At 55.2% G+C, this 13,242-nt stretch overlaps 2 protein-coding genes across 2 annotated transcripts; one reads left to right on the forward strand and one right to left on the reverse strand.

Moving 5' to 3' along the window:
• Positions 1-3,979: 3,979 nt before the first annotated feature.
• Positions 3,980-5,181, reverse strand: FBXL12 (F-box and leucine rich repeat protein 12). Its single transcript, XM_058812486.1, has 3 exons — positions 5,096-5,181; positions 4,949-5,021; positions 3,980-4,753 (listed from the first exon to the last, which is right to left on the reverse strand). Exons 1-3 carry the CDS (start codon positions 5,179-5,181, stop codon positions 3,980-3,982), a joined length of 933 nt encoding a protein of 310 aa, XP_058668469.1.
• A 3,935-nt stretch (positions 5,182-9,116) lies between these two features.
• On the forward strand, positions 9,117-12,989 carry ESPNL (espin like). Its single transcript, XM_058812488.1, has 4 exons — positions 9,117-9,314; positions 10,852-10,950; positions 11,287-11,719; positions 11,758-12,989. Exons 1-4 carry the CDS (start codon positions 9,117-9,119, stop codon positions 12,987-12,989), a joined length of 1,962 nt encoding a protein of 653 aa, XP_058668471.1.
• Positions 12,990-13,242: the final 253 nt, after the last annotated feature.

Consider the following 13,242-nt stretch of genomic DNA (forward strand, 5'->3'; position numbering starts at 1 on the left):
AAAAGTGATTGACAGGCGGGATCAGCCCAGGAGATGGATTGACAGGCGGTACTAAGAGTAGTTGACATGTAGAGGCATCCACTCAGAGTGATTGATGGGCAGGGCCAGGGGTGGTGAGGGGCAGGCTCAGCCTCCCAGGGTTAGTACAGGCAGGGCCATGGGAGTGCTCTCAGCTGCCCACAGACACTGGAGCACCGAAACAGTCTTCCATAGCCAGGCTTCTTTGGCTGAAATTGAGATTCCACCTCCCAAAACTGAACACCCGAGCATTACTCCCAGACAAAAGCTGCCCGACTGACAGGTCTCACTGGCCTTGGCTTCCTGGGGGTGGCCTCTCAGCTGCCCCACAGACACTGGGGCTTTCCTTCCTTCACAGCCAGGCACCCAGGGCTGACAGTGAGATTCCACCTCTCTCACCCCACACAAGAGCTTATCTGTTGCTTGTTAACTGATCAGATATCTCAAACAGGACATGCTGTCTTGTATTGAGTTATTTTGGTGCCATAGGGTTAAGACTGGTCTGGCATCTGGAAGATAAAGCCGGATATCTGATTGACAGACACCTCACTTTATAAAAGCTGCACCAAACTTTGACAAAGCAGAAATTTTCTGTACTTTTTCTGGAATTGTGCAGAGTTTCTCCTATGACCAGGGCTGCCTGCTTTGCAGTTACTCCCCTGAAGGTTAAGTGCAAGGAATCTGTGTACATTATCATCATTTCGTGGTCAGTTACATTTGACTCCTAATCAATATTGTTTCTTTTGCTAGTTTTAATATAGGTACCTTGATATCCTGCACTTTGTGTTATGCTGTAATCTACTAGTAGCACTTTTTAGTACCAAGAATTGCTCCCAAACAGAAGCTGCCAGGACATGGGGGTCCCACTGGCCTTGAGCTCCCCTGGGCTGCCTCTCATCTGTACCTGAAACACTGGGGCTGTGAGCTTTCCTGCTGTGGAAATTAGCTGTAATTCCTATCCAGGAGCCCATGCTGGACATTTGATTTGCACCTCCACAAGTGCAATGTGCTGGAGTGCTTCTGTGCAGAGACACTGTTCTGCACCACAGTAAACTGACATTTCAGACTGTGTGATGCTACATAAGGCTGAGAATTCACCTGCAGAGCACCATGGTTTAAAGGCTGCAAGAGGAGAGTGACTGCCACAATTACCTTCCAAATTCTGGTTATAAGGGGAAAGGTCAGTGAACACTGTCTGTGCTGGCACAGGTTCCCATTCAAGACTCATACTGAAACAATTCTGTTTATCTTTAGACTCTGAGATGCAGCAAATATTGTGGTAGAAAGCTGAGAAGAAAACTACAATATTGCACCTGATGCTGCAGACCAGCAGTGGTTCAGCAGGCTGGTGCTATCTCAACATTTAACTAACATCCTGTGAAAAGCAACCACACTCAGGAGTCATGAATTTTCCTGCTCAGCCCCATGTACCATCACATACTTTCACTCTCCAAAACCCAGCTTCAAAACTTAACATGTCCAGTAGTGCTTCTTTTACTGTAGGTCTTAAAACAAAAAGTAAGCACTGATCTTCTCTTTCCCCTTGCAGCCTCACAGAGTCCAGTTACAAAACTAAGAATGTTCAGCAGTTCATATCCCAGAAAAGGTTCTAGAGGCGAAAGAGGCCGTGCTGGAATTTTTTTTTTTGCAGCCTACAAACTGCCCAGCCAACAGTGAGACGATTCCTTCCCAGCGATATGCAAGGATGACATTCTTTCAGCCTCGAAGATTCAGGATCCCCTACACCAACTGCTCCCACAATAACAGTGCCGGGACAGAGAGGGTGTGATTTTTACCTGGGCGCTGTCGGCGCTCACAAAGCGCGCCACACGATGGCGGTGTGCACTTGCAAAAGAAGGAAATTCACCTTTTCTAGCTCTAAACCACCCAAATTGCAGATCCAAGTTCAAAACGTCACTGCTCTCAAATAATCTGTGTCAGAACAGAAAGATTTCACTGACTTTCCCCTTCCAAGAACAAACTCCTATTTGCACCACACTCAAAACCAATTTCTCTGTGCTAATAAATTTTTTCTCTCCCATGGAGTCCAGCTACAAACTTGAAAACCACGGGCAAAAGTGTAGCTTACAAAAGTGCCAGCTGAGAAAGCTGTTGCTGGCCAAAACCAATTTTGTCTTGGCTTTGGTGAAGGTTTAGCTGTCTCTGAGCTAAACTCATTTATTGTGTGTTTTTAAGAACATTTGGGCTTTGATGTAATGATGTGTACATGGACACTGAGAAAGTAGGGCTGGGGGAAGAAATGCTCAAGTCAGCAAAAGATGAAATGGAGATGAACTGAGTAGAAACCCCTTGAGTTTGGAAATCAGAAGAAATAAAGGTCAAGAACAGCCCTCCAAAGAGCTTCAGGCAGGTATGTGGGGAGGGTGAGCAGAACCAGAACTGCTGATTAAAAACCTTTCAGTTGTTTGTTCCCCTAATTTGCCCGTGGTAATTCCATATTTACAGCTCCCCCCCCCTGCTTCCAAACCTAAACCACTCCACTTTGCACCATATCAATTTGTAATTGATGTTCCCTGTTTAGCAGTCAGTGAATGGAAAACTGGCATGTTGTGACTGTGGGGATATTAAATTCTGTTGTTGTGCCATCGGGATTGCAAAGATCCTGCTGCAAAGATCAGGAGAACATTGAGGTTCTTGCTGCCTCTCACTGTGCCTTGACTGACTGATGGATTTTTGCTGTTATTGATTTCCCCTTTTCCTGTTCTACTGCCCCTCCCCACCTCAGAGAGCTGGAACAGGGAATGCTGGAGGTTTTAATAAGGCTGATTCCACCAGTGTTAATCTCCATGTCTGGGATAAACACAGAGTGGTAGTTACTAAGTCAGCAGCCTTGGGATGCTTTCCAAAGCAGAGCTGGAACGTTTTACCTTTGGATATTTGCCCTGAAGCTACCCTGAGACTGGGTCTAGGAACAAAAAAGAGGTAAGGGCACAAAGGCCACCTGACAGCAATGAGGATTTCACCACAGGGAGGGTCACTGCCATCCTGGACCTAAAGGTTTATTGCATGTGCTGCAGCTGAATGGAGGGCAGGGGGTGTTTGGGATGAAAACAGGGCAGAAAAGGCTCGACTGAGGCATTCATTAGTTGTCCTGCTCTGTTTCCTGTGGGATGCTCTTGTCACAAGGAAAGCTGTCCTAAGGGGCAGGAGAGATGCTGAAGCAGGTTAAAAAAAAAAAAAAAAAACAAGTCCTAAAAACAAGGATTCAAATGAAGGCTAAAAGCTTGCAAATTTTTTAAAATAAATACAATATTTGCCTAAAAACATTGACAAAAAATTTAGAATAACAACATAAAATTGAGGTGGTTATCTGGTGTTAGGATATTGGGGGATGGAGGAGGAAGAGGATGTGAACACAGACAATAAAAGGTGATGAGAAAATGTGGATGTTACCAGGAAAACCCAGAGGTAAGCCTGGGGGCAAAGGGGATGTCTGGCCCTTGGGACCAGGTGTTCAGGAATCTTCATGGCCAGTCTGACAAGTGAGTTGAAAATCTGAATTTGAAGGAAAGGAGAAGGAATTTTGTGAGGGTTTGGCTGCCAGGTGTGTTTTTTCCGTGACAGAAGGGTGTTTCACTTCACTTCTTGAATTCTGCACTCCTTAAGCTGCTGCCTAATCCTCGGCAGTGGAGAAAGAGGAGCAGACAGAGCTTAAACTTGTCATCACCAGTCAGGTTTTGGTCAGTGGGCTTCCCAAAGGCTGAGTGTGCTTCCCAGCCTTCCTATTCCTCTGATCCATGGAAAACACAGAGGGAGGAATCCTACCAAAAGCTTGTTTAAAAACTTGTTTACATTACAAGCTCTTCAACATATTTATGTGAAAAAATGTCGTATTTTACGGCCAATGGGAATTCTGTCCCAAAGCTACAGGAAAATAGGCTTTTCCAAAAAAAAAAAAAAAAGGGAGTGCTCTTCAGGTGTACTAAGGAACTTCAGGTGGTCACAGAGTGTGAGATATGGTGCAATGTGGAAAATTCTCCTGGATTTTACCGAGGAGTTCATCTTCAAAGCAAGTTCCACCTAATTTGAGGTGGTTCAGGCGAGGCAGCACTTGCAGCAAAGCGATAACAGTACCAAGGGAGACCAAATCATAGAGGTCAAGGCACAGTGTCTCCAGGTGCTCCAGTGTCACGATAGCCACCAGCCCCCTGTTTGTCAGGAAGTAGGCGTTGCTGATTTCCAGGTAGCGGAGCTGCTTCATGTGCCGCCCGATGAACACCATGGCAGCATCGCCAATGATGCAGTGCCGCAGGGTCAGGCGTTCCAGCTCCTCCAGGTGCGGAGCTGCCGCTTGGATCCCCATATCAGTGACGCCGTAGGTGCCGCAAAGGCTCAGCGTCTTCAAGTGGTTCTGTGAGGAAATGTCAAGAAGATGATGGTCAGAAAAGGTGGGAATGCTGTGGATAGCGAGGTGTTGTACCTGTGGCGGCGGCACCGAAGGGGACACGCAGAACCAGGCGTCGGGGATGTCGCAGAGGCTCAGCTCCAGCGTGGTGACAGAGGCGGGCATGCTCTCGTACGGGACATGGCGGAGGTCGGTCTCGGTCAGGCACAGCCGATGGAGCTGGGGGCAGCGCTTCCGAAGGGCAGCCAGCAGTGCCGGCGAGAGGAGCCGCTGCTTGCCGCCGGAGCGAGGCGCGCCCCGCATCCGCAGCGTGCTCAGGCTGTCGGGGAGGCGGTGCCGCACCAGGTGCCACAGCGTGCGGCGGCTGATCTGCGGGAGAGAGGGCCCGGCTCCAGGCACGGCTGGGGAAGGGCACCCCCGTCCCCCCAGGTCCTGCCCGCAGCGGGGTGATCTCACCCCGCAGTCAGTGTCAGTGCACAGTGGGGTGATGTCGCCTCCCCCATCCCTCCCGCCCACCGCGGCTCTCTCCCCGCCCCGGTCCCGGTGCGGACGGGCGGCCCGTACCCGGTGAGGGCTCAGATCCACATGTGTCCAGACCGCTCGGTCCTGCGCCAGCTGCTGCCACCGCCGGCACACCCTGCGGGAGGCGATGGCCGTCAGCGCCGCGGCGGGGAGGCGGCAGCCGGCCGCTCCCGCCCGGCCAGACCCTACCTGGCCGCTCGCAGCCGGTCCCGCAGCGGCAGCAGCGCCAGCACCTGCACCAGCACCGAGTCGGGCAGGGCCGGCCGCGCCGCCATCGCGGCCGTTACTACAACAAAGCCCTCACCAGCCCCGGCCCGGCCCGCGGGCGCGGCCTCGCAGGTACCGGTGCTCCGCTGGGCTCGGGACCTCCCTGTTTAACCCCCTTCTTACCGACAGCCCCTCCCGGTGCCGCCTCGCTCCTCCGCCTTGAGCCTCAGTGTCTCATCCAGCCTCGCCCGTCCCACGGTGCCTCTTGTTCCCGTGTCCCCTGCTCGGTGCCTCTTGTCCCGTTACACCCCGCCACGCCATCTCCAGTGCCTCTTCTTTCCTGGCACTGCCCCCCTTGGTGTCTCTCGGAGGAGAAGTAGTGGCTTAGCACTGACCACTCCTGGCCCAGTCACTCTCCCTGACCTGTTGTTTCTAATGTTCACGTGGCACCAGCTCACATAATTTCCTCTCTGGATGCCCAGCAGGCCATTACAGGACGGGAACAGCTGTCCTGACTCTCAGAGAAGAGCCTGGAATATCTGCAGTGTGTAGCTGCAACCCCGGAAGAAGAGAATACAAAGTAATACATTCAACTCTGACCTCAGGAGGATGCTTGAGCAGGTAAAATATTCTGTTCCTTCCTCTGCAAAGCTTCGTTGTCCTCTAGAACATGACACATTTCATCAGAGAGCACTTTGGAGTTGTTGCTTGTTTTCTTTTCCTCTCACCACTGTGGACACATACTGTTGTATTTTCTCTTTATTTGGACACCCCATGACCTTCACAAGTGCATTTCACACTGATGCCAGCCTCCTTACCCCAGTGACCCCAGACACACACTTGTGTCTCTTTTGTAGCCCACACCGAGTGCTTTTTGCCCACAACTAATGGTCTCTGAGCAGAGATCTCCTTGTCCTGCCGTCCAGAAGTCATTTTGCTGCATTTGGTGGCAGATTTCTGTCACCTTTTTTCACATCCACTGGGTAGATGGAACAGGAAGGGAGAAGCCTGAGGACACTTCTCTGAAAGTCTGACCAGCAAATGAGCTGCTTCTATACAGCTGCAAACAGGATCTTCCCTAGTGGGAAGAGGCTCTGGCCATGCACTTATAGTGGCAGCAGCAGCAATTGCCAGACTTGTCCCTGTACTTTCATGGCTTTGGTGACACCCTGGTCTCTCTGAGGAGGTGAATCTTCACAGGCATCAGGGCAGAATACGTGTAAGATTTGTGTCAGTCAAGTACAGGATGCTGAGCTCTGGAAAGTGAGCCAGGACTGCTGCTGAAGGTACAGCTGAAAGCTGTTCTCACCTGGAAGCCTGAGAGTCTGAAGTTCAGTTGTGACAGAAAGCAAACTGAACTCCTTCCCCGTGGGACTTGTGGCTGCCTGTGCTGTGAATCTACTTCTGCAGTTCAGCAGTGTGTTGGTTTTGCACAGCCTGGATTTTGGTAGCCAGGGGGGCCACAGAGGTGGCTTCTGTGAGAAGCTGCTGGAAGCTTCCACCGTGTCTGGCAGAGCCAGTCCCTGAGGGCTCTGAGGATGGATGTGCTGCTGGCCAGGGCTGTGTCCCTCAACCTGACCTCCCAGACACACCTTGGCGGGTTGGAGAAAGAATTTTATAGAGACAATAAACAACCTTGAGACTGAGAATAGAAGAGTTCTGACTCCTTCTTCAACTGCCAGGCTGGAGAAGGAGACTTTCTAACACATCTTGGGGTCACTCTGACCAGCAAAAGTCCCAAGAGGTGGGCACACCCAGGGGACAAACAAAGTGTAGCAAAAACTGGCAGGAGCCTCGGGGGTCTGGGCAGACATGAGGTGTGGGGTGAAAGGGCACTGAAAAAACCAAAGCAGCGGCAGAAAACAGCCGGGCTGGGCAGCAGGAAAAAAATACAAGTTATTTTATTCTTGGCTAGATTTAAGGCAAGCACAGAGTGTGTCATGACCTGTTTTTGTGTGTCTATGGCCTCAGCAGTCTCCAGTACTAATTACATGGGACTGGTGCTTACCATGGGCTGTTCTTTTCTCCTTTCTTTCTTTAAAGCTTGGCACCAATTTTCACTCTCTTTTAACAGATTTATTGACATAAGTGATTTTTACTGAATCCTTCAAAAAAGAAATAGATTACCAAAACAAGCTTTAAGGTTCTTAGAAGAGTGGCTGCATGTGATGCCCAAAACATAGGCTGGAAATAAATCCCCACAGACCAATGTCTACAGAGCAGGTGTTTGTTTATTTATTAATTTTTAGTAATAGTACTACTCTTCATTAGTATTATATATATAATTACTATTTTTTATTAGACTATACTTATCTATTTCTAAAGCTATGCACCTGTTGAGGGTTTTTTCTTTTTTTTTTTATTTTCTATTCAGCATTAAGCAACTAGTTAACCACATACCAGCCATTACATTGTATAAAAATTGATTTATATCAGTTTACTAGGTATAAAAGTTATGATTCAGGTTATATAGATATAAAAAGCTATGATTCAGGTTATGTAGGTATCAGGTTATTTAGATATATAAAAAGTCATTATTTAGGTTATATTGATACCAGGTTATATAGCTATATATATTATAAGTTATATATTGATATAACTTAAGTTATATAAGCACTTTGTAATTTTGGTCTAAGTTATAGAGTCTATATAACTAATAATAGTTATATAGTTTATATTTCCTTAGAACTCAGGATCAGGATTTACAGCTCTGACAGATTTTCTACCCTTCAAAGGTTTTATACTCACATTTTCAATGGCAGAATTATTGTTGTGTCCTATTAATCCTGCCATCTAAGTCCTTCTCCAGGGAGAAACAGGGAGGTGGCAGCATTAAGCACCCAACAGCCCCATTTGAGCTGCTTTTCGGCTGGCACTGTAGCAGAAATGTAGCAGCAATGCTCTTGTGCTCCCTGATTTTCATGGGATTTTGAGCTCCTGCTTCACATCCAGCCTTTGGCAAAGAATGGGGCCCACGCAGCAGGGCTGGGTCTGCAGCCAGTGCCCTGCCCCAGTGTGTGGGGTCATGCCTTCTCTTCCTGGGGTGTTCACTGACTGATTCCTCCTGGCCTCCTTTACTGCTCCGTGGGCTCTCCAGCTGAGAGAGAAATCTGCTCTCTGAGCACCCTTAGTAACAGAAAGAGAAAGCTTTTCCCAGTCCCTCTTACTTTATGCTCTCAACTAAGCATGGCTCTTTCAGTGATTTCAGCAGCAGTGCTTCTGCAAGGACACAGTCCTTGGGGAGGCTCCCAGATTTCCTCAGTCTCACACTGGCTGCCCCACAGGATCAGTTAGACATGAAGCACAAAGTTTTGCAAAGTATAGAAACGGGAGGTCCTCAATCCCTCATTCCCTTGATTTCCACTGCTTCTGAGATATCAAAGATATGACATATAAAGTTTAGAAACCAAACAGAGAAAATTAGTCCCAGTTCTCTATAGAATGGCTGAGACACCAGAAGATGATGCTGCAGCCTCAGGGACCTCAACAAGCTGGAGAAATGGGCTGATGGAACCTCCTGAAGTTCAACCAGGGGCTGAGCAGAGTCCTCCTCATGGGGAGGTGCAACCCCAGGCCCCAGCACATGGCATGGAAACCAGCAGGAACCACCTGGAAGGGATCTGGGCAAACACTGAGGTGTGCAGCCCACTGCCAGGTGGGCTTTGTGCCACAGGATCTGTCTCTGTGGATGGGGGAGCTCCTGGCTGTGCCCCTCAGAACCCTGTGATGTCACCAGAGCCAGGATCACTCACCTGCAGTGGGTAACCATAAACAAACTGTAACCCCCAGTGCTGGGCAGTGCCAGAGCGCTCAGGCTGTGACCCACAGCAGCCGAGGAGCTTCTGAGTGCTGCCAGAGACCGAGGAACCTCTGAATGACAGCAGGGACTGAGGAGCCTCTGAGTGCTGCCAGTGACTGAGGAGCCTCCGAGTGCCCCAAGTGGAAGCCAACTTGTCCTTCGAGTCCTGCCAGCGGCCGAGAGCAATCGAGCCCGGGAGCAGCAATGGCAGAGGTCAGGGAGGAGCCCCCAGCGCCCCGGGCCGTGCGGGTGTGCCGCATCTGCGTGGATTTCCTGCAGAGCCCCGCTGCTGCCGTGGAGCCCTGCGGACACGTGTTCTGCCACGCCTGCATCCAGCCCCAGGCCGGGCCCGACGCCGCCGCCACCTGCCCGACCTGCCAAGGGCCCATCGGGGGCATCCGCGTGCTGCAGGGCCAGGAGAGCCGGGCCGGGCTGGCCCCGCGCCGGCCCCGCCGCCGCCTCCATCCCTTCGTGGTGCGCTGGCGCCAGCGGCAGCAGCGGCAGCAGCAGCAGCAGCAGCAGCACCAGCCGAGCCAGAACCAGCAGCAGCAGCAGAACGAGCAGCAGCAGGAGTAGGCAGCTCCTGCAGGTGGCCAGCACTGCACATTCTCCCATGGGGACAGGGCCCCGAGCCCCCCCGGGCTCCAGCAGCATTCCCAGAGAGTGCCGGAGGAGCTGGGCAGAAACAGCCAGGGCAGGCCTGGCCTCGGGACCACGTGCACCTCCTCCCCTTGATCCCTTTTGATGTGGATCCTCCATGGCCCCTCTGAAATGAAAACCAGCATGCTGAGAAGGGCCTCGCCTGGTTTCTTCTGCTCCTTTGCTCATTAGTGCAGGACTGGGGGAGTGGGGGCTGTGGGAGAGGGAGGGATGTGGTTGTGGGAACTTGGGCAGAGGGTGGGATAAGGCTGAAGAACTGGTGGAGAGGAATAATGTGGATGTTGGAACTGGAGAGAGACTGTCCTTGGTTGGTTCTGTGCTGCTTTGCTCATCCTTCTGGGTATGCAGCAGGGAAAGGGAAAGAAGGGAAAGGGAAAGGGAAAGGGAAAGGGAAAGGGAAAGGGAAAGGGAAAGGGAAAGGGAAAGGGAAAGGGGAGTCCCCCAAGACACTCTGAGCAGATCCCAAAGGGGCCAGTGCCTGCTTTCCTGAAGAACAGGGTGGGAAAAGAGGCAGAGATGGAGGTTTAGGGCAGAACCTCCTCTCCTGTCATGCTCATGCACACCCTTGCACTGTGGAAAGCTGAAATCCTGGGAGATGCTCTCCAGGCTGGGGGAGACAGCCCAGGCACAATCCTCTGCCAAAGGGCTTTCAGCACATTCCCCCCTCCTACAGCAAAGTATAACCTGCACTCATCCTCTATTGCTGGGCAGCATAAGCTTATCCTCCCCATGAGAGCTGGGTGTCAGCCTGGAGCCAGGGAAGCTTGGGAGGCTAATCCTCGCCAGCTAATCGGTGTTTATAGGCTTAGATCTGCTGCTTGTTAATTTTATTCCAGCCCCTCGATTGAATTTCTCACATGTAAGTGAGCCCACGAGTCCATCCTAGCCATATATAATGGATGGTGGTGGAGGGAAAGAACACAAATGTGGTTGAATGCCAGTAACCGATGCCCAGACAGCAGATCCCTCTGCTGAGCATCCCCCGCTGCCAGAACCTGCCCTCAGTGCCCTGTGCAAGATGTTTCCTTTGTCCCCAGCACCTGGCCTCGGCCATTCTCCATTGGCCCCGAGAGGAGGACAAGGCTTGGAGCCAAATCACCAAGCCACTATCTCCAGGAACGGCGCCAGTTCCACCCACTGAGCCCTGGTGCTGCCATTCGATGCCCCATCAAATATTAATACAATGCTCAATGCCTCTGTGCCCTGCCCCAGCGCTGCAGGGCTGCCCGACCACTCCATCCTCCCTCCTGCCCCATATCGCTCATTGCTCCCCACACAGGGACTTTGGGGGTGCAGCCTCACCACCTCTGGGTGCTCCCTGAGCAGGGCACGACAGGACCCGGCTCCCTTGAGCAGCCAGCTCAGCCCCCTGCGGCAGGTAAGAGCGCACTGGGGCTGGGGGAATGGGCACCCCCATCCCCGAGGAATGCCAGCCTGCCACCCCAGGAAGCGGGAGGACGGGCTGGGGTCATGGAGATGCCCGGAGGAGGGATGGCAGCCATGAGGCGGCCCCGGGCTCGGTACTTGGCTGCAGGGGGATAGGGGCAGCAGGGATTCCTCAGCTCCGTCCTGTCCTCTGAAGGAATCAGATCCACCCCTGGCTGTCCCCCGAGGAGGGTTCTCCCTGAGGTCCGGGGTGATGTGTCGGGTCACCCCTCAGCTGGGGGTGCCCTGGAGGTGTTGGGGCCCACCTGCCCTTGCTGCCGTCCCCCAGGAGGAGGCCCGCGCCTCTGCCCCCGCAGCCGCCGGGCCCGGCAGGGATGGAGCCCGGCAGGTCGGTGCCGGCCGAGCTGAAGCTCCGCAAGCCCTCGCAGCGGGCCAGGATCCCGGCGCCCTTCCTCGCACACTCGGTAGGTCGCTGGCTCGGCCCGCGGCCCCCGGCTCGTCCCCTCGGCCGCCGAGCCCCTTCGAGCCCCCCGTGACTCTGCCCGCACAGGACGGGGCGCCCGGGCCGGCGGGGCCCCCCAGGCCGGACCCCGCGGAGGTGGACGCGGAATCGCTGGTGCCCACGCACGATGAGCGGGGCCGGCTCATCCCCGAGTGGAAGCGGCAGGTGATGGTGCGGCGGCTGCGGGCCCGGCTGGCGGACGAGGAGCCGGCGGGAGGGCAGGTACGAGGGGCACGGGGAGCACCGGGGGAGCGGGCTGTCGGACCGCTGACCGCCTCTCTCCGCAGGATGCAGGCTCCTGGAGCTTCTCGCCCTCCCACCAAGGCGTGCTGGGCCCGTTCGGGGAGCTGCTGACCGAGACAGACCTGTATCAGCTGGAGAGGGCAGTGGAGAGCCTGCGGCTGCGGCGGCGCGGCGAGGTGTACCAGAGCGAGCTGCGGCGCCTGGTGCGGGAGCTGCGCGCCCTCCTGCCCGCCCCGCTGCTCAACATCTCCGTCCGCAGCCCCCCGCCCGCTCCGGGCCAGCCCCTGCCCGTCTGGTGCGGCCGCCTGGCCGTCGCCGTCAACAGCCTGGCCGCGCTGCTGGGCAACATGGAGGGGCTGCCGGCTCCCCGCGCCGCCGCGGCCATGCCCGCCGCTCCCTGCGCTCTCCCCGCGGCCGCCGGGCATCCCCGGGAGCCGGGGGGCAGCCTGGCACAGCGGGAGATCCGGCAGTGCGGGGTCTGCGTCCGCAGCCTGCGCGGCGCCTTCGAGCCCGCCTGGGGGGCCGCGGGCAGCGCTCCGGCCGGGCCCCGCGAGGCGGAGGCCGCCAGCGACTCGGGCATCAGCTGCGAGGAGGCGTTTTCCGACGGCGGCTCCCCGCGGCAGGGGAAGCGGCAGGGGCCGGAGTGGGGCAGCTTGAGGAAGGAACGGATCGTGATGCTCTTCCTGAGCCACTGGAGACGCTCCGCGTACGCGCCCTTACGGCCCGCCGGGGACCCTCGGGAGACAGCGGGGAGCGGGGCCGGGGCTGCGGCCCGCCTGGCCCGGCAGCGAGCGGCCATCCAGAAGCTGCTGAACGGCTGGAGGGACGCCGCCTCCCGCCGGCCCCCGCCGCCGCCCCCCGCCCGCACCCTGCTCTCCCCGGAGCAGTTCGTGTCGGCGGCGGGCGGCGGCCCGGCCGAGTACGAGAGCCTGTCGCTGGAGCTGTTCATGCTGGGCTATTTCCGCATCTTGGAGCAGGACCTGTCCCCCGAGGAGCGCCGAGGCCGCCACCTGCTCTGTTTCGAGGTGTTCGAGCAGCTGGGCCGGCACGGCTGGCGGGCGGTGCGCGCCTTCCACCGCGCCGTCATCGACGAGATCGCGGCCGGGCGGCGCGGCTGGCGCGACGGCTTCGACGACATCAAGGCTCGGTACTTCGGGACTCCGCACGGCCCGGGCCAGCTGCCGGGGCTGCCCGGCGACGAGGGGGACGAGATTTGTCGCTACATCGATCGCAGCTTCGCCTTTTGGAAGGAGAAGGAGGCCGAGATCTTCAGCCTGGAGGAGTGATGCCGAGGGGCTCCGGAGGCCGCGGGCTGCAATAAAAACCTTCTCGGTTGTGTCCCAGCTGAGCGAGGCTTTGGGGGCGGTGGAGAAAGCTGCTGAGCTGGGCGGGCCGCCGCAGCAGCCCCGCTTCCCCTCTCCCCGGGCGGGTGTTTCAGCCGCGTGTTTTCGGCTGCCCCGGGGTGAGATAAAGGCCTCTATTTATAGCGGCCCCGGCAGGGCGAGCCGGGGGAGCCAGGAGGGGCATCGCGGGGACCCC

The sequence above is a fragment of the Ammospiza caudacuta genome, chromosome 11 (assembly GCF_027887145.1).
Source record: "Ammospiza caudacuta isolate bAmmCau1 chromosome 11, bAmmCau1.pri, whole genome shotgun sequence".
NCBI lineage: Eukaryota > Metazoa > Chordata > Aves > Passeriformes > Passerellidae > Ammospiza > Ammospiza caudacuta.